The sequence below is a fragment of the Lemur catta genome, chromosome 8 (assembly GCF_020740605.2).
Source record: "Lemur catta isolate mLemCat1 chromosome 8, mLemCat1.pri, whole genome shotgun sequence".
Classification (NCBI taxonomy): domain Eukaryota; kingdom Metazoa; phylum Chordata; class Mammalia; order Primates; family Lemuridae; genus Lemur; species Lemur catta.
The window spans coordinates 64,100,406-64,121,991 of NC_059135.1; the positions used below are offsets into that span (position 1 = coordinate 64,100,406).

At 36.9% G+C, this 21,586-nt stretch overlaps 1 protein-coding gene across 1 annotated transcript in view; it reads left to right on the top strand.

Moving 5' to 3' along the window:
• Positions 1–19,496, top strand: part of PLA2R1 (phospholipase A2 receptor 1) — a 115,863-nt gene extending 96,367 nt beyond the window's left edge. Inside the window, exons 21-30 of the mRNA XM_045559081.1 lie at positions 4,276–4,393; positions 5,098–5,228; positions 5,590–5,737; positions 8,671–8,909; positions 10,454–10,622; positions 12,214–12,354; positions 12,859–12,975; positions 14,151–14,327; positions 16,725–16,757; positions 16,891–19,496. Coding sequence (XP_045415037.1) covers positions 4,276–4,393; positions 5,098–5,228; positions 5,590–5,737; positions 8,671–8,909; positions 10,454–10,622; positions 12,214–12,354; positions 12,859–12,975; positions 14,151–14,327; positions 16,725–16,757; positions 16,891–17,105 — 1,488 coding nt within the window. The 3' untranslated portion in view covers positions 17,106–19,496. The remainder of the gene's footprint in view (positions 1–4,275; positions 4,394–5,097; positions 5,229–5,589; positions 5,738–8,670; positions 8,910–10,453; positions 10,623–12,213; positions 12,355–12,858; positions 12,976–14,150; positions 14,328–16,724; positions 16,758–16,890) is intronic.
• The last annotated feature ends 2,090 nt before the right edge of the window (positions 19,497–21,586 follow it).

Consider the following 21,586-nt stretch of genomic DNA (forward strand, 5'->3'; position numbering starts at 1 on the left):
TGAGAGTAGGGGGCCTTCTGAAGCTAGCCCTAGAGCATGATTAAAATACCCTCATGTAGCTCAGAGTTACAGAAAAACATTGATTGATAACTAACAGCTAGATCTGTAGTTCTTAGCCCTGGTCAAATATTGAGAATCAGCAGGTGAGCTTTTTAAAAACATCAAGGTGCAAATGATGTCCCGAAGATTCTGATTTAACTTATCTGCATGGGATCTAGGCAACTGTGTTTTTTTAAAGCTCTTTCAGTTATCCTAACATGCAGCCATTGTTTGCTCAGCAATTCCACAGTCATAGTTCCAGAACATTGTCTTGAAGGCGTTCAGAGGATTTGATTACAAAGGACATCATCACATCAGGCTTCATGAGTAGGTGACCATTTACCGGGCATGGTGTCAGAGTCACCATGCATGTCTCCCCACCCACAGTGACTTCCCTTACACATTAATAGCTAAAATTCTATCACTGGAGTTGCATCCCTTTGCCTGAACACGTTCCTTTATTTTTTTAAAGGAAAATGTCTCTGACATTGCCTCATCTGTCACCTACACCTTCGAATAAGTGGATTTATCAGATTATTAGAGAAGCTGCTGGTAGGAGAATTGATAGCTGAGAGAGGTGGGGAGTCCAGTGGGGTGATTTTCCCCAATCGACAGGTAAAGCTACAGAAGCAAAATAGAGAGAGAGCAATGATAGACTTTACTCACTTACAGTTCTGAATCGGTTCTAATATATTATGTCCCATTAAACTTTGCTTTGTTTGTCACCTTCCTAGGACAATTTTTGCTGGTTATTTCTAAGAAAGAAATACTAGTTGGTTGACAAATTAACCACCTTTCAGAGTTTTAAACACTGAGATATTCAGAAATTAAGCATCTTTTCTAATGTCTCATAAATAATTTTCTCTGTGTTTGACAGTGTAAAAGAGTCTTAATCAGGGTTTAACCCAGGGAGAGTGAGTCATCTACTTGTCTCAGCAGAGCTGTGGGAGAAAGAAATTCTGTGTGTGTGTGTGGCTGGGGGTGGGTGTGCATTAGATTAACTCTTGTGCTTCTACTTAGACATTTTTATTCAAGACCTGGATTGAGTGCTAATGACCGCTTTGTACCATCTAGTTTGGGATTCAGCAATATTAGCACAGCATTGTTTTTCCTTAAAAATGTTCTTTCTTCTGTTTTTGGAATTTATTCAAATTCTTCACACTTTATTCATTCATTCATTTAACTGTCTTGGATATTGAGAATTCAATGGTGAGGAAAAATAGACACAACCCTTTCTCTTTTGATGCCTACAGACTAGAAGGAGAACAAACATTAGTAAATCAAGGAAAATAACTGTATAACTTAAAACTGTGATGTATATAATGAAGGAAAGTTACATAGTTCTATAAAAGCGTATAACAGGAAAACCTGACTGAGGAGGTCAGAAGGGTGGGGAACATTAAAAGTAGGGTGAGCAGCATGTGCTAAGGTCCTGTGGTGAGAAGGAATATGATATTTAAGAAACTAAAGGAAGCAGGGAGAACTAGAATGGTGGAAAGTGAGACAGAAATAGACAAGGGTGATATTAGATATTGGAGTTTCTGTTTTTTATCCTAAGAGTAATGGCAAACCCTTGAAGGGTTTTAAACTAAAGAGGGACATGACTAGGACTGAATCTTGAAAGGCTTCATTCTAGATGCAGTGCCAAGGATATGTGGGAGAAGGCAAGGGTGAGAAAGATGAGGGCAGTTAGAAAGCTATTGCACTAGTCCATGTAAGAGATTAATTAGTACGTTGGGCTAAGATAGGGTGGCAAAGACCATGGGGCAGTAGAGATGAGAGGATGGGTGAAGGGGCTTTTTGAGAAATGGGATGTCCAAGTGGTAGGGCTATAGGGGTGGCAGAGTGGGAGGGTGAGGGTGCCGCCCAGGGTTCAGGCTTATACATGTATATATGGGTGTTGACTGTTTCACTCAATGTCATTATGAACACTGAGAAAAGACCAAGTTTGGAAGGAGGATTGTGAATCCCATTTTCAAATGTTGAGCTAGAAATGATTTTGAATCAAAAAAGAATTTTATATTCAAAACTTGTTTAGAATCCAGTAGGGGTATTAACTCAGTAACAATCAGAGATGCATTAAACTTGATCACATTTTGCAAATTAGTAAGTAAATACATAATTTAAAATTAAGGATGCTGTACTTTATCTTGCGGCTTTGCTTTAATTATTAATGACACCATTTCAGAGTATGTTAGTAAATATGTTATATTTTTGGAAACAATGAAGGAGTGGTAATGGGAGGCCACACTCCCATAGTCAAGCTAGTAAATCTTGGCTGAAGCAAACATTGTGGGAGAGAAGAGGGGGTGTTTTCCAGAGAGATTTATTGAGCTAACTGAACCAATAAGGTTCATTGGTATTTATGAATGGTTCGTTAGTGTAACTATCTGAACACAAGGTGAATTCACATTAAATGATAAGACTTCCTAATAATTAGTATGTGCCACTCTTTACAATTTGTAATTAGTGGAAAGAGTCAAAATGAAAGGAAATAGATAAAAGGATAGTTGTTATAAAATTAAACTCCTTTAAAGCCAATTCAGTTTCTTTGTGAAGCAAACAAGGCAAGGGGACCACAAGAATTGAAAATGTATTTTCTCTCTTAGTAACTCAACTTCAGCCTAGATCAGGGTTTCTGGTTTTTATCCTGTGAGCAGTGGAAAATTTCTTAAGGGTTTAAACTAAAGAGTAACATGATCAGAACTGAGTTTTGAAAAGAATTACCTTGCACAATTGACAGGCTGGATAATTCTTTGTTGCAGAGGACTGACCTGACCTGTGCATTGTAGAATGTTTAGCAGCTCCCCTAACACGCTATGCCGGTAACAACCCCTCCCCCAAATCGCAGCAACCAAAAATATCTCAAGACATTGTCAAATATCCCCTCTAGGGCAAATTGCCCTTTTTGAGAACCATTGAGTTAAATCTAGAATGCCTGACAGTGTCATTTGACAACCATTTTAGGGTCTATTGGCTTTTATTTTGGTTCATAAATGTTTATTGGGCCCCTTCTCTGGTATGATGTTCAAAGAGGAGTAAGACTTGATCTCTCTGCTTTTAAAGAGTGTACGATGGTAGAGAAGGGGTGGGGAACTGACAAATATAGAAATTAAGGAATAATGGGGAAGGATATCATTCCGAAGGAAGAGAAGGAAAGATGTTCTTTCAAGTGTAAGTTTCCACACTAATCTACAATTATCCTGTAGCTAGAATTTTCTCAGTGGCAAGGTCTTCAGATCTGACCTATCAATGACTAGGGTTGTCTATGTTCACTGATGAGAGAATTGAGTATGAGGAAGGAAACCCTAGCAATTCCAGATGGAATATCCTTTGCATAAAGCCTCTCCCGACTTCTCTGGAACTTTGGCTGATCCACTCTAGCCTTTCTCTTCTCGGTCTCCCTCTCAACCTAACTCCATCTGGTCCTATAAGCATGTTTAAATTTCATTGAGCTTTCAGGAAAAAAATTATCTTCAACCCTGCTGTCCTGCCTAGCATATATCATTCCATTTCTCACCCCATCCCATAACAAAGAAACCTCTGTCATGGTACAGACATGATTCTCTCTCCTGTGTAACAATCAACTCTCATTTCCAAATTCCACACTGTTTCGTTTTGTGTTCCCTCTAGCACCGATGGCCAACCTTGCACCTTGTTTCTCCTTATTCCTAAGTTTCATTGGTCCTGCCCTTGCTCCTCTTACCGCTGGGCTCAGTATTTCTTTTCTAGGTCTTCCTGATGGATTTACTGACCAAATGGCTGATTCCAAGAATTTAGTGAAGTTAAATACCTGATGTGTTTTGATTCTCCACTCTTCCTCTCTCACTTAAAGTGAGGAAATATGTTTGTAAATAAAATTGAACTAAGCTGTTCATTGCCACCCCCAGAATTCTTTTTTAAATTAAATGTGCCACTGTAAACTTTGCAATCCGGCTGGCTCTCTTTTAGGAAGAATACTCTTTTTCATTGAGCAAAAGACACTGTTCTGATATCCCACATGACAAAAGACATCCTTGCTTCTGTTCCTCCTGATGCAAATGCAGGCAAGTCATCAACTCACCCAGAAAGCTGATCTTCTTTGTTTTGTGTTAACACCTTTGGAGCAGTTGAAAGAAAAATGCCCAAGAAAATTGAAAAGAATTTCCAAAGCTGGCTCTCGGTGTCTTTGGGAAATTTTTAATTCACTTAAAAAAATACAGAAATGATCACTTTGTTTCGACATTTTTTTAATAGTGCCTTTTGATAAATATCCCCAAAGACCCAAGCAATCAGAAGAACTGGACACGTGCTCGAGATTTCTGTGTTGAAGAAGGAGGGACATTGGTCGCCATTGAAAGTGAAGTGGAGCAAGGTAAAGTCCTCAATGTTCAACCAGGCCAAAGTAACCATTTTTATTCAAGTATTTATTAAAATATTTTCCCCAAAATACTAACATTCCCAAATACAAATTTAATGTTTCCATACATAAATTTAACATACAATATTGCTGATGACACATACATTATCAGTTTGACCTATAAGGTTTTGTCATGACATCTGTAAAAGCTAGTATACTGCATTGCTTATAAATTGCTAAGTTTTGGAGCCTTTTGTCTCACCAATAGCAATAGAAAGAATAAGGATATATTTATGATCTGTATTTCAAAATAGCTAAAATAATTTCAGGTATAGTCTACTATAATTGAATGGTATGATTTTTTACATATCTTTGGTTTTACCTATACACTTTTGATATTTAGACAATTATAAACTTTAGTTTAAGTATAGTAGATAAATGCTTTTTTGTTTAGAAAGGCAATGAATGAACACTAGAAATTGTTTTGTTAATGATATGATGAAATCTCAGGTTATTTAACTACTTTCTGTCAATTTAAACTAAAACAAAAGTGAAAGAAACTGCATTACCTTAACAAGGACAAAGTAACAAATTCCTACAATTGATTCGTAATTACATTTTGCTGTCATTTAAATATAATCATGGCTATAAATAGAATTTGATGACTATCCAAATGGTTTCTACAGTATTAAATTAGATAATGTATTCTTATTTTTCAGCTTTCATTACTATGAATCTTTTTGGCCAGACCACTAATGTGTGGATAGGATTACAAAATGATAATTATGAAAAATGGTTAAATGGAAAGCCTGTGGCATATTCTAACTGGTCTCCATTTGATGTAGTAAATGTAAGCTTTAAGATTTATTTTTTAGAAATTATTTTGGCAGGAGATTTTATTTAAGACTTGTTTACTAAAGCTTTTCTTTTTACTTTCTATATTTTGTAGGTATAAATTTAAATTAGTTTTTTCTCAAAATACTAATTTTTAATAATGTAATTTCATATGGTTTTCATGTGTTCCATAAACATAATTACTCATCACAATAATTGTTTATTTCATAGGCTATGAAGTGATTTGTGAACAGGTTTATTAAATATAAATAACAGAATAACGTGTCAATTTTTAAAATTATACCCTTAATAAAAGTTTCAGTGTTATAATAATGTTGTATGTTACCATATTTTTGATAACATGTGTTTTTTTAAAGATTCCAAGTCATAACACCAATGAAGTTCAAAAACATATTCCTCTCTGTGCCTTGCTGTCAAATAATCCTAATTTTCATTTCACTGGAAAATGGTATTTTGAAGACTGTGGAAAAGAAGGCTATGGGTTTGTTTGTGAAAAAATGCAGGGTAAGAAATATTTGGTTTTTTATTCCTTTCATTTCCATGGCCTGTCCTTCTCTTCCATCTTTGTTTTACACAGCTGTATAGCTAACAGTTTCACAGCTAATGGTGTGAGGCGTTTATTCTTTGGTTTTACATATGTTTAGTCATTTAATCTCCACTGTCCTAGGACTATGCCCTTTAGTGGGGTTCTAAGGACTGCAGAGGCCAGTTGAGTAATGGCCAAGTTTATGCATCCATTTTAATCACATTAAATGCCCTTACTGCTTTGTTCCGGGATTATGTGTCTGCTTAGGTAATATTTAAAAAGAAAATATTGGAAAAGAATCAGGGAAATAAACCAACTCATACTTACTCCTTTCTTAGAATCCTAAAAATGGTCTCTGTAGCTACATATGGCATGCAGCATGTTTCTATTAATAGATCTGGTGGGCAAAACCCCCAATGGTTTCTGGTGTGAAATACCAAAACCACACCCTTCAAATAGCTAGTGGGGTCAATGAGCAGTGTGAATGCACTGTAAATCAGACCTTGAGTAATAAACATTAAAACAACAGCAACAGCTGATGCTTTTACTGAGTGCTGAGTGTCCCTGTACCACACCACCCTAGAAGGCCTTAGTTTGCATCTGGAGTTGTGTGGAAGTCTGAGTAGCCTAGTGTATAGATGCTTACTTGGAATATGAATTATGCTTCTTAGTGTTGCGCGCATGTGAACTCTTTAATGATACTAAGTATCAACCCATCCTCAGAAAAGCAGTTCCAGAGAAGCTCCATTTCTGGTTCTCAGTTATCACTTAAGCATAATAGTGATCAGAAACTGAAAGAAGATGCTAAATCTGTAATAGCAAGAGTATAATGGGACAAGCAGGGCCTTGTAGGGAAAGAAACAACGTCAGATCCCATGTACTTGCAGGCTTATGACGCACCTGGTGCTGTGCCTTGGGCATGTGAGCGTTATACCATAAAATCCTCCAGACAGTTTTATGGAATAGGTAAAATTCTCCCATTTTACACATGAGGAACTCGAGGCTTAGAAAGTATAAGTAACACACTCAGGATGTCTCAGTTAAACCCAGTGACTCTATTCCACTCCCTTGATGTCCATCTCTTCTAGAAATATTTTTGGGACTAACAATGTAGATGTTCTTTTGGAGACAGTAGTGAGTAGTGGCAGCTGAGAGTGTAGGCACTGGAGTGATTGCCCCACCTCTGTAAATGAGCATCAGTCAAATTATTTATCTTCTTTGCACCTTGATTTCTGCAAAACGGGGTAATAACTATCTCACACTTTCTATGTCTATGTACTGGTTAGCATAGTTTCAGCATATGTTTAACGAATGATAGAGTTTATTATTATTATTTCCAAAAGGTATCATTCAACTACAAAAATTCTTATAGCCTACAATAAATACCTAAATTCTACTTCTCTTTTTTATTTACCAGATATAATAAATATGTGTTTACATTGGACTTGAGCCTAAGTCTCTTATCTCTCCGAAAAAATTAAGAAATCTGAATAAAAAGAGAAACAAAGGCAAAGTCACGACCCCCAGTTTGGAACTTACTTTCTAATAGATCTTTCTTTTTCAGGGAATGGGTGGCAAAATCATGTTGCCCAAAATCACTTATGTTTTGAAACTTGATGGAATCAATTACACGTAGAGAAATTCGTGTATGTAAAAATACAGATGTATAACTCAGTAGGGAAGAAACAGTCAAATTAGCATTTGCGTCATATGTACAAAGAATTTCAGTTGCTTTCATTTTGATAATTGTCATTATTTTTAAATAGCTACTTTGGTATTATTTTGATTTTGTATAAATAACCATATACCGGATACATAAGCTGGCAAACAGACTTCTAGCAAAGAATAAACAGATGATAAAAGTTTCTACCCACACCCCTCTAAGAGGGACATGAAGGATCTCTTACAGACCACAAATTTGAGGTGCAGAGAGATTATTTGCCCAAGGTCTCTTAGCCAGGTTAGGAAAGGGATTAAGTCCCAGATCTTCTGACCTCTCCACACCTCACCATCCAACCCCAAATGTCATAGAAACCAGCACATGGAGATGAACTGAAGTCATTTTGGATCAGATCATGGAGAAACTCTTTGTTTTTGTGTTTTAGGTTTTCTAAAATTTGCCTATCCTGGTACATAACATAACACAACACAACATAACATAAGACCAGAAAGGCAAATGCGCATATTAAAGAGGAAGCATCTGTATGTAAAACATGAGTTTGGTTTTCCCATGATCACGGCTGCTCATGGACACGTAAGCACCAATGATCCCGTGTGAGAAAACCTTGCCTTTTAGTTTATAAATCTTGACTCTGACAGGTGACATATTAATAGTAACTGTTTATAAGAAATGTGTGTATTCTAAACATTTATTAACTTAGTTTTTTTAAAAATTCTTTTTAGAATTTATACACATAAACATGATAGTGACTATCATACAGTCTCAAGAGTGTAGCCAAGTGTTTTATCTGAGAATATGCCCGTGTAAAGTTATGTTTGCAGCATATGACTCCATAACACGTGTCAATATTCCATCAATAAGTATTAAGTTCCGCCAGAGCAGTGTGTGTTAGTCTGTGTCACTTGTAGAGTGAAACCTACCTAAGGAGATCACCATCAGTTTCACCAAAAAGTAGTTAGTTTGACAAGGGATTGTCAAAAATGGAAAATCTTCTAGAACTGGTTCAATCTGTGTTTATATTTTTGAAAAAATCCACTCATTAAATTTCCTAAATGTTCTAATTCTTTAGCATCACATACACTTTCAGGTAGTATCCTCTTTTTTAAATAGTAGATTCTGGAAGAAAAACTGTCTGATCAACATGGATCATTAAAGGATCCCTGCTAAGCTTTGCTTCCTCCTTTTTCATCCAGATGCTACAAATGATTTCTGTTGTTGTTCTTGTTCTAGATACTTCCGGACATGGTGTAAATACATCTGATATGTATCCAATTCCCAGTACCTTAGAATACGGAAACAGAACTTACAGAATAATTAATGCAAATATGACTTGGTATGCAGCAATAAAAACCTGCCTGATGCATGGAGCAGAACTGGTCAGCATTGCAGACCAGTATCACCAGTCCTTCCTCACAGTGGTCCTCAACCGGCTAGGACACGCCCACTGGATTGGGCTGTTCACTGAAGATGTAGGTGTCCTAAATCCCTTGGAACATCCTTGCATAATCAAGTTTCCGATCGACCGCCTTAGTGATATGGCCACAGAAATTTCCCAGAAATAATAGTACAAGTAACATTTAAATAATTAGTTTAGGCAGTAAATACTGACCAACCTTATGAGTAGCCTATGACTACGAAATAAGTGTGCACACTCAACTTCTTTAGGCTAAACATCCACTTGCCTAATTTCTGGAAATTAATCCCTTTCAAAGGTTCTCTGAAATTTTCCAAGTATCCCTGTATCCTGCCTCACGTGTGCACCAGAACACGTCTTATACTCAGGCACTGCCTTTGGGTAATTTGTTGCATGTAAGGAATTCCCAAGAAAAATGAATCATGCTTCCTGCTTAGAAATTTGACTATTAATTATTCCAGTACCCCTTGAAATTTAACACATGAGTTTTTTTCCCCTCTAGGGCTGTTTAGAAAATAAGTTTGTTTTCAGTTTTTTGTTAAATAAAAGTATTAAACAAAGCAGTGAATAGTAAACTCTATTCTACCCTGAACCCTAGTTCTGCTCCACAATGTTAATCAATGTAAGCACTTTCTAGACATTTTCTATGCATACACATATATATATATATACACACACGTAACGGGTGAATACATAATAATGTATTGTTTTTTAAACACAAATGAGATCATATTATACATGCTGTCCTTAAACTTGCTTTTTAATTTAATATATTTTTTTACACCTTTGCATGTCAGGACATAAAAATCTCATGCATTGCTTGGAACAGCAGCATATAAGGACATATGACAATGTATTGAACCATTCTCCTCTGAATGGACATTTCCACAATTATAAACAGTGCACAGTAAATATCTTTGTGCAAATAAGATAAATGCTCAGAAGTAAGATTACTAAGTACACTTTAAATTTTGACAAGTACTGCCAAATTACCCTTCAAAAGTTTGTGCCAACATACCAACAACAGTGTATGTTGACATCTAGTTTTTTACATCCTTGCCAGCGCTTGCTTTTATCAAAATTTTAATCCTTGCCAGTGGGATAGGTGAAAGAATGATACTTTCATGATTGTTTATTGTATTTTTTGTATCACAGAGTGTGTTGACTTTATGGAGTCAATTTTGCTTCATGGTCTCTGGATTTTGTATGACTTAAAAAGATTTTCCCCATACCAAGAGTACAAATAATTTAGCCAAATTGTCTTCAACACTTTTATATTTTCCATTTTATGTTTGAATTTATGATTAATTTGAAATTTGCTTTGGTATAAAGAACAAGGCATTGGTCTAACTTCATTCTGATTGTTAACTAGAATATTATCATGGCAGAGAGTCAAGGATTCCGAAAAACAGAAAAAAAAAGATATCCTTTGTGGCAGATATTCCTTTTTGTCAGGCTGTATTCACAAGCTGTCCTAGACCCTCTGAACAAAGGTGTGGAAATATAAATCCATGTGGGAATTGTGATGTGCTCAGATAGCACTGTGTGATGCTGCCAGCAGTCTTGGCAAAAAAATGATGGCTCAATTTTCCTCCACAGAATGGTCTTAATTTTGACTGGTCAGATGGCACCAAATCCTCTTTCACTTTTTGGAAAGACGAGGAGTCATCCTTCCTTGGTGACTGTGTTTTTGCTGACACCAGTGGACGCTGGCATAGCACAGCCTGCGAGTCATTCCTGCAAGGTGCCATTTGTCATGTGCCCACTGGTAGGTTCAATTCTATTCAACTCAAGAAATACACCTTACTGTATGCAAGGCCCTGTGCTAATCAGGGGATATAAGGATGAATAGTAAGAAGTCTCTGATCTCAAGAAACTTCCTGTCTGGTCAGTGATGTTAAGACAAACAGCTATTACACCACGCAGGGCCACCAAATGGCACAAGAGAGGTAGTGAGTGCTGGGGGAGGGGGGTTATGGAAAACAGAATGCATCGTGTCCACTTGGGGAAAAGTAGAAAGGCTTCTTGAAGGATACAACAGGTCGGGGTAAGGGCTAGGTGGGAAATCAGACTAGAAACTTGGGTTAGGAGCATGTGTGGAGGACCTTGACTGAGTATTTATGTTTAATTCGATGACTAATAGGATTCCAGAGCCATTTGATGGTGATGATGAGGATGGCGATGATGATGATGATAGCTGATACCATTTGGAAATTTACTATATGTCTGGCCCTGCGCTTTACATAATATCTCATTTACACTTAAAGTTCACCTGACCCAACCCCTTTATTGAAGAGGAAACTTAAACTCCGAGTGTTAAATAGCTTCCTGAGGATCTCACACCTGCCCATCAGTAGCACCAGGAGGAGAAGCCAAGTGTCCTCACTCTGTGATGGGCTGTTTATCCCATGTCACCAGGCCCCGCTCCCTTGATCGCTATGGTGAACATAAAGAGCATTCCCTAACACTAACTGGTCTCCTTTTTAAATCTCTCACTTAGTAAAAACACGTGTTTACTTACATTCTGGGTACTATATCCAATACCATACACACTCTGTAACTTTAGATCAGAACAGTTCTGGATTAAATGTAAATGATAGCCTTATTGGAAAAGCTAATTCTGCTTCCAAAACACCACAAAAACTGTCCTTCCTTTTTCACTAACAATGCGTTTGTTGGGTGTTTAAGAAGTGTCAGGCACTAACTCATCCAAACTTCTCAACTTGTAAGAAAGGTATTGTTGTTAACTCCCTTATGTAGTAGACACAGAAACCAAATGTAGGGTGGCAGTCCCACGGCCACACAGCTAGAAAGTGGCGAAGCCAGGATCTCAGCATGAATGTGTCCGACTCTCATGCTTGCTCTCTGAAGTAACATCCCTCCTAAATTTCCCGTATTTATTTTGTTATGTTACGTTACGATGCTTTATTGAATGCATTATTTTCTCTCACAGGTTTATTAGTAGGAAGGATTTTTCAATGTGGTACTCAGCACTGCGTGGAAGACATTTTGTACTTTTGGAAATCCCTTTTGCCAGTGTCATTCAGCTGCCCCTATTTCTATGAATCATATCTCCCAGCTGTTACAGCCACCCTAACCCAGGCAATACCCAAACTAAGCCTACAAAGCTATGCATTAATATACCTTGCTATGTTTAGGTAAAGATTATTTCTGCCAGAAATGCTATAAACTGGTCCTAGTTTTATAATCATTTACATTAAACCCAATCTTTCAGAGTATTACCAGGAAAATCTTGTTACATATATTTATCTCGGTCTTTCTTAGAATGTAATATGATGTTTATCACAATAAGTAAACCCAGTGACCACCCTGAAATCATAACTGGTTTTTCTTCATAGAAACAAGACCACTTGAACACCCAGAATTGTGCTCGGAAACATCTATTCCCTGGATAAAATTTAAAAGTAATTGCTACAGTTTTTCTACAGTCCTAGACAGTACGAGTTTTGAGGCTGCTCATGAATTTTGCAAAAAGGAAGGTAATTCTTCTGTGATGGTAAAATGCTTTCATATGCTTCTTCTTGATAGTTCAGTAAACAATGTGGTTTTCTTCATTTGTCCAATTATTTAGTGAATTTAGGAGCAACAAAAACTATTGAAAAAATAAATAGTATTAAAGTTGCTTGTTTGGAAGACAGCTAATATCTGAAACTTAATGTCCATTATAGAATTTGAAAACCTTAGATGATGTCTCAGCATATGCACTCCCCCAAGAAAATGTTCCTTTTGAATGCATTTGCATTATGAATTTTGAATGTTCCTTGAAATTAATATTCTGTGCTTTAACTTCTTAAGTGCAAGCTAGAATCTTTTAACAAATGTGGTTTTACATAAGTTTTTTAATCGAAAATCACTTATGAACAATGGAAATTTTCACGTTCCAAAACCTGAGCTTTACCAATAATTGTATAGGAGACATTTTAAAAATTATATTTATGTGTAAACACAAATACTTGTTCATTTGCTACTTGTTTCTTTTATAGGATCTAATCTTTTAACAATCAAGGATGAGGCTGAAAATGCATTTCTCCTAGAAGAGCTTTTTGCTTTTGGTTCTTCTGTCCAGATGGTTTGGTTGAATGCTCAATTTGATAGTAACAGTAAGTGATTTGGTTAGGGAAGAGGAGAGGACATAAATAAATACATGGTTGTTAAGGCTGATGATAATGGCATCTGTGAGCCAGAAAACTCCCCTTAGATACATTTGCTGTGAAAAATAGCATGAATCCTAAAGCCATTTCTTCCCAAAACAACACTGCTAGCCTTTTCTATGCCCTCGTATCCTTTGGAATAGTCCCAGAATACCCAAAATAAAAACAGACAATAACAAGTTTACCTTTATACTTAGCATGAAGATGCTTGGCTGGAACTTCGTGTTCATGGACTTAGCCGTAGCATACCAAAACCATATTTACTTGAAAATACCCCCAGGTTTCTAAATGTTATAAAAGCACAATAGAGTTATGGAAATGTTTCAGTGATAAATTGTGCCATTAGAATTCTTATTTGCTGCTCATAAAAAACAGTTTGTAATAAAATGAAAGCATAGTATTCTTTTCTTTATGTAATTGATGGTTATTGAAAGGTACTTGTAAAGAAAATTATTTTAATTGGTATGGAGAGCTTGTTACGGTGGTGTACCAAGGTGGGGGGTGAGACTACCCTTGCGCTAAGGAGTATTTTAATCACCAACGTTGTTTAGAATTTCTAGCAGATGGTGATAATAAAAAGCAGACCAACTTTTAGTCAGTTTTATTGTGAGTTTTAAATTCTTTTCAGACAATGCATCTCCCCCCTTATTGCCCACACACGGATAGACTCTTCCACCATCTCTACCCAGTTAGTACATGACTACCTTGCTCTTTAAAGAAACTCACTGTAAAATTCTTTTAGAAAGTGAATCGTTTTGTCATGATATAGATGTTAGGACATCAAAGGATTTTTCTTTATGTTGATTAGTTTCATTTGTTAATTTCTTCAAATTATAAATGATGCAGAAAATTTCAGAATTCAAACTGTTATATTAAGAAACATAATATCCTGAATGAACTAAATGAGAACACTATGTATAAAATAAACAGAGGATTTTCCACAAGGCACCTTTATTAACACCTACCTTTGATATTGGGATCATGACTGTACTTACTGAGTTGAATGCATCTGTTAAGGAGTGAGTCTCATTAAATTTAGGGGCTGTTTTTTATGGTTCATTCCGGTCTTAGTGTGTTTGATAACTGTGCACGTAATTTGTAATAAGTCAGCAATTTTTCCACAGATGAAACCGTCCAGTGGTTTGACGGAACTCCCACAGACCAGGCAAACTGGGGCATTCGGGAGCCAGCCACGGACCACTTCAAGCCCCATCAGTGTGTTGCCCTAAGGATCCCCGAAGGAGTGTGGCAGTTATCCCCCTGTCAAGAAAAAAAGGGCTTTATATGTAAAATGGAGGCAGGTAGGTAAAATCAGAGAGTAATTCTTCATTTTGATTCTACCTTGACTAATGTCGACCTACCTCTTTAGCATTTAAAGGTTTTAAAATCCAACTATTTCAGAGGGTATTCAGATAGATTCTGGCATTTTCGTCTTGTTCTACACCAAACAAATCAGAAGATATAATATTTCAGGTCCTTCTTTCCCTGATATGAAGAAAAAAATCATTATAAATCAACTCAAAGACTCTATGACTTTTTCATGTCACCCTGGCTGTTAACCTAATTGGGAAAAAAGCAGTTTACCTCAAGCAAATAGAACTAGAAACCAGTAAACCAGTAACCTTCACTCTGGTGACTGCGACTCAGAATTTTTAAGGTTTATCTTCGGCCTCAGGAAATATAATCTAGCCCTAGGTATCTTTGTTGTGGACAAGTGGATGTAATTCTCTGTTGCAATTCTATGACACAATACGTCATAGAAGTCATGTTTTAACTTCATTATAAGCAGCATACTTAAAGTGATAAAAAAAATAATTTGAGAAATCTAAGCCAGAAAACTCTAGTCATTTGCAAACAACAGAAGAGATTTTTAAGATAGGATGTTAAAGAGGATCATTGATGGTGGGACAGTGATTATAATCATCACAATAGTTTCCAGATGCCAGCGTTATAAAGAAGGAGGGATTGTTGTGGGCTGGCCTGCTGGAGAAGGCTTCGGCAAGATGAGGCTAGGGGATCACAAGGGATGAAGAGAATTTTAGGAGCTGGACAGAGGAGGAAAGGCATTTCAGACAAAAGACCCAGCATGATTAAAGGCAGCAGTTGAGCATGTGCTTAGATGAGAGTGAAGGGCTTATGTTAGGGAGTGATAGGAATAAAATTGGATGGTAAGTAGGATCTGTTCACAGAGTGCCAGGCTAAAGAGCTGAACTTCATGGTGGAGGAGACAGGGACCCCTATGTGCTCTGCAGACACCTGCAGTGGAGCTGGACTCATCTGGATGTAAAGAGAAGCGTTTGTCATTGGAGTGATAGAACTAGGAACAAAAAAAGAGCGGAAAAGTGGGAAGAGAGAGTCATCAGGCCGTGGTGACTGACTACGTACTGGGAATGGAGGAGAGAAAACTGCAGGTGTGGGCACCCATGTTTGAAACCCCCACAGTGTGAGTATCTGCTCTGTGTGGAAGACATGACTAAGCCTAATAAATAGCGTGACCAAGTTATCACTAGCATTTAAGTATCAAGAACAAATCAGAAGCACCTCGTGTCTGTGCAGGACTTTAAATCTTTCTATAATGCATATGACACCTCTTTCATCCTTCGCAGCTACTTTCCAAGGCAGTGGAGCAATTAGAATATCCCCATTTTACAGATGAAAAAAGTGCTTGTCCCAACTGAGGCTACATCAAGGATAGCACCCCACATCCTCCACGTGCTCCTTCCATACCTCCCACTACCTCTGTCCCGAGAGCAAATACTCTTTTTAAAGTCTTTCTTAAAGAAGTGTTTTCAATAATTTTTAAGGCAAAATTACGTGACATTATTTTTAAATCACAAGAACAAGTTAGGTTTTTTAAAATGTGGTTTTGCTATTGGTAACAAGGCCGATTCTTTTTAAGCCAATCAGAGTAAATGAGCACCAAGGCACTTCCTCCACTCACAAATCCATTTGCTTGTCTTCTGTGGATCCTTCTCTCCCTGTTTCTCTGGATCTTTACCTAGATTAAAAACAGAATTGTTCAAATATTGAAGTAGAGTCTACTTGAAAGAGATATATTTTTACAGTAGGAAGTCCTGAAACAGGAAGCTTCCAACTTTTTGAATAGAGGAGCTATTGTTCATTTCCCAAGACTCTTCAGGTCGTAAAGGGGAGAAGATGCTGATCTTGAAATCCGCACACAGAGGCCGGCAGATTATCACTGCTGGACAAACTCTGTATCAGATCCCAACAAAACTGTGAGTTCCAGGCTTGCAGGCTCTATATTTTTCTCATATTTCTGTTGCAGCACAGTGCTGAGACGTGAGGAGGACTCTTCTGTTTAAAAAAAAAAAAGCCGTGTGTGTGTGTGTGTGTGTGTGTGTGTGTGTGTGTGTGTGTGTGTGTGTATGAGCAGTAATAATGGTGATTACTATAAATCAAGGGTCAGCAAACTTTTCTTGTAAAGGGCCAGATAGTAAATATTTTAGGCTTCGGGGGCCATATGGTCTCTGTCTGTCACACTGCCATTGTAGCACGAAAGCAGCCATAACAACACATAAACAAATGAGTGTGGCTGAGTTCCAATAACACATCACTTTCAAAAACAAGTGACCAGATTTTATCCATGGGCCACAGTTTGCTGATCCCTACTGTAAGTAATGACATAATTTTGCTGAATTAAAAGAGAAACCTAATTTCATTTTTTATTTGATTTTTAGATATTCACACTATAAAGGAGCATCCAGGAAAAGGTAGGTTTGGAACAGGGGGAGAACATTTTGATTTTTCTTAGAAATAATAAGACAGAAAATGATTATGTGACAGTGCCCATATGATACCATCGCCATTGAAGTTTTTCTTTCTTTTTCTTTTTTCTTCTTTCAGCACCAACTCACAGCGTCGTTCCTCTTGCAGTGGCACTGGCCCTAATAATCACACTGGCCGTTTCCACACTTGCCTTCTGCATATGCAAGCAGAATAGTGGCTTCTTCAGGAGACTTGCGGGGTTTGGGAGTCCTTACTATCCTACAACCAACTTAAGTACAGTACATTTAGAAGAAAATATTCTCATTTCTGATCTTGAGAAGAATGACCAATAATCACAAAGTCAGAGAATGTCACAGCTGTGAGGATGAGTAAAGAAGACAAAATGGGGCTTCTCTTCCGTATTTCCCTTCATAGAGCAGATGCCATTGGAATGTGAATTGGGTCCCTATTTTAATTATTCTTGAAGTGATTTAAGAGTTTTGAATTGTAACCAAATTAGATGGGCTTTGGTTTATTCCTTTCCCTAAACTGTGATCCATTCTTAAAAAGGAACTTATACAGTGGTCATTATTCAGAAAGACAAGAACTGTTAAAAGAAACTCCCTCTCGAAAACTCTCAAACTAATGTGAATAATAGTTTTTGCATTAATATATTTCCGCTAAAATTTTTTGGGAATTTTAAAACTAATCTGGTAGCTATTCGTACATTTGCCTACACTCATTCCATTCAGAGAGAGAGAAGAAAAGCCAAAAAATACATATATACATATATTTAATATTTGTACATAAGAGGAAAAGGAAAGGCTTCTGAGAGGTTTCCTGTTTGTTTAATTCAATTTTTAATAGCAGGATTTGAAAAATACTAATTTCTAAGCTTGAGGGTCACAGGTTCTGGGCTCTAAACCAATATGTAAGGTGACATTTGTTTTTATTAGGTCTGACTTCTCAAGCTAAAGGAGAGTAAAACATGCCTTTCTTTAAACAGTAAGGCTCTTGGTTAGCAGCACACTTTCATAAGCAACCACACAGTTAAAATGTGGCCTTAAACTCAGTTACTAAATGATGACAAAGTTTGATATTTAAAAATGTTTTGCAGATAAGCTTAAAGGAATATATTGGGATTTTAATCCTGCTAAAACTCATGGACTTCATTAAAAACTAAAGATATAAGATAATATATAAGACTCAACCAAAAGATATAAAGTATAACTTGAATTTAATAGGGAAAAATTAAAGATCTGAATAACTAGAGGATATATTGAGAAGCACTAAATAAATTACTCTGTAATAGTACTTTAGATACTTTATTATATAAATGAGTTTATTTTAGGTGTTCTATTTTAGTAAACCATGATTTCTGGGAACCATCTCCTTTTATATTAGACTAGTTGGTGCAGTTGGTAAGCAATAATTTAAAGTATAACACTGTAAATTTTTAAAAATCACAGATTTTATCTTCCTCCATTAATTTCTTATCAAGAAAAATGGCTCCATAATCAATATGCAAAAGTTTACTCATTACATAAACATTTATTGAGTTGTGATTAAGAACCAAGTGCTATTCTAGAAACAGGGGTACTCGAGTGAGCAGGTCAGTTAGGTCTCTGTTTTCATGGCACTTGTTGTCTAATGAGGAAGAGCTGACAGTAACCACCAGTAAATGCATAAGAAATACAAAGAAATGCATCCATAGAAAATAGCAGGTGTTTATTACAAATTAAGTAAGGTCCTGTGATAGAAGGAAACTGAGGAGACCTGGGAGCCTTCCTGAGAGTGTACATTTTAATTATTACAACCAACTGCCTCAAAACTGGTGGCCACTAGTCATGAGGGGGAGCTCCAAGAGAAAGAGGAATGAATCTGTAAATGGCAAACCATCATCATTAGAAGTATAGTTTGAAGAGCACGCACTGTGAATGGAGCCCTGGCGGCCTGAAACAGTTACTACAGCTTCCAAATGCCGCACTTTGCTACTGCTCCATTGTTTACACACTGGGACAATCTACCTTCATATTTTCTTTTAAGTCTTGGCACTTCATTTTTTTAAGATATCATATTATGTGGCAGTTGTATATTTATGACTCAAAAAAATAATTGACTTGAACTAACCAGATGGTATAAAAGCCCAGTTTAACAATCTGTCAAGAAAAATTAAAGTTCTGTTCCTTTCAGTGGACTTGGAAAAACTGCTGATCAATTAGCCTTCCAGTATTAATATATAGTTACACATACATTTATACACATACACAATTTGACAAATATGTCATTAGGAAAGTGGTTTTGCTCAAAGACACTGTATTGCCTATCACTGTTCCATACTTTGATATTTAGTGTTGAACCACATCTCCAGAGAATCTGTCCCAGTGGACAAGTCATGCACTCCTTGCCATTATTGAAATTGCAGAAATAGAAAGTATTTTTCAAACTTTTTTCCACATTATCTATTTTTAACCGGAGCTAGATTTTATAGCTAGAACATGAAAAGAAAAAAAGTAGCAGGATCACAAACTCACACATAATTAATGTATCCCCCCAATCAATTATTTTCTATGACTAACCTGAGCATCTTTATAGACTCCGGGTAATGGAAAATCTTGGATTTTTCCAATTAACTGTATCTTGGGCTCTTCCAATTACGACAGTCTTTTTTCAAGTTAAATGTTTCTTCTTTTGAAAGTTCCACTCCCTATCAAAAAGAGGGATAAACTGAATATTTAAATTAATACTCAGTCTTTTGGAGTTTCTTTACCCTCCTCAAAATGGCAGATGGATATATGAGAACTTGCTGTGTCCTTCTGGTATTGAGGGGAAAAGGTGATAGCTGACTGTGGGTGTGTGTTCTAATGTCCACTGAGAATGTGGTCTGGCCCCACTCCTGGGACTTGTGCTGGCATCTGCTGTTAGGTCTATAGTTGGTGTAACATGTAGTGTTCTCTTGGATCCTGGGTCTCCCTGGCACTGCCTTATCTCTGGAGAACTGGCTGTGACTCCTGTTCAATTTCCTACCAGGGCACTGCAGTTCTTCCCTACAAGGCCACTTCACCCATTTGGTGGTGACATCCTATCCAGCATCATCAGCTGCTATATTAGTCAGGCAAGGCTAAATGTGATAGCAAACAATCCCAAAACTTTGGTGGCTTAACACAGCAAAGGTTTATTTCTTACCCACCCCTATAAGGCTGGCAAGAGGACTCTGCTCTATTCAGTCATTCATGAGTCCAGGTTCCTTGTATACAGTCAGGCCTGCATGGTCCTCCAATGGGTCTCCTACCTGTGGCTAACAGAGGAATTAACTCGAGATCTATCTTTGATTAATTATGTAACTTCCATGGGCCGTTGAAATACATTCCCTAAGTAAACAGTTTGGAACTGGGGATGCATATCCTGAGGGTGCATAAAGATTTCCGAGGGACTCAGGGGCATGCATTGTTTTAAGGAACTCAATTTCTAGAATTTTTAATCTTCATGTGTGTTTTTTCTTAGAACTGACTTGTCTGAGAACACCCCTGTGACCAAGGTGTCACGCTGGTTCTTCTTTTTCACCTAGCTTTGCACAAATGCCTTTGTCTACCCTTTTTTTAAAAAGCAGGGAGGATGGCTTTCATTCCAGATCTTTCTATGAGGCCTTACCTTGGGAAAAGTCTTCATGGCACCAAACAAAGAAAAAAACTTAAAATATTGATGCCAGTGAAGACTCTTTTAATAAAGAAATCATAAACCCTCATGAGTCTCCTGTCTTTCTCTGTGTTCACACATTTTTCTGTCAAGGATGAAGTGATAAGTTAGAAATGAGTTATTTTGCCCCATGTTCAAATTCTGAATTAATACATATTGTACAGTGAAACAGAAGGACTGCTGCCTACCTTTGTTTGAAATCTCATCTCAACCATCCCTTGACTATTGTCAAAGAATGTATTTCTACAGAGAAAATCTGGTGAAAGCAAAGTGAAGAGAGTGTAGATGCTGCTAAGAACCTGACGTCTTAGGTTATCCAGGTGAAAAGCTCATGACATGGCTCTGTGCCTTATCTATCTTAGATTTCTAAGTGCGTTGTGAGGATGAATATTAACAAGTTTATCTGAACTGAAAAATGAAATCAGGCTTTTTCTGAACACTGTCCTATTTGGCTCATTGGTTTGACAAGGAGGATTGACTTTACCAATTAAGTTTTGTGATGAACATTTTTTAATTGGATAAACTAAATCTGCAACTCTAGTGCTCTGATTAAAACATGTAATCAGATAAAGGCATTTTAATAGAAAAATAGTACTGACAGAAGTATAATGAAATAATATTTTATTTTTCCCAACCCTACTTTGTTAATCAGGTAAAACAAGGTGCCTGTACATGAAAAAGTAATAGGCAAAACAGATAGTCATGTGAAAAGTCTTAGTAAAGCCTTTTAATTTTAATTCTAGGAAAGTGACAATGTGAATCACTCTAATGACTAGGTAACAAATCCTTTTGCAAGTAGTGTCTCCAGTTCTTTTTGTTATTATTATTCTTAGAAATTTTTTGTTTTGTTTTGTTTTTTATTTTAGAGTATTATGGGGATGCAAGCTCTTTGATTACATAAATTGCCTTTGCACTGCCCGGCAAACATGCCCATCCCCCAGACGGCATGCACTGCATCCATTAGGTGTGGATTTACCCATTCCCTTCCCCCTCCTTCCAATTGCAGCATCAACAAAAATAAATAAATGAGACCTGATCAAATTAAAAAGCTTCTGCACAGCCAAGGAAACTATCACTAGAGCAAACAGACAACCTACAGAATGGGACAAAATATTTGCATGCTACACATCCGATAAAG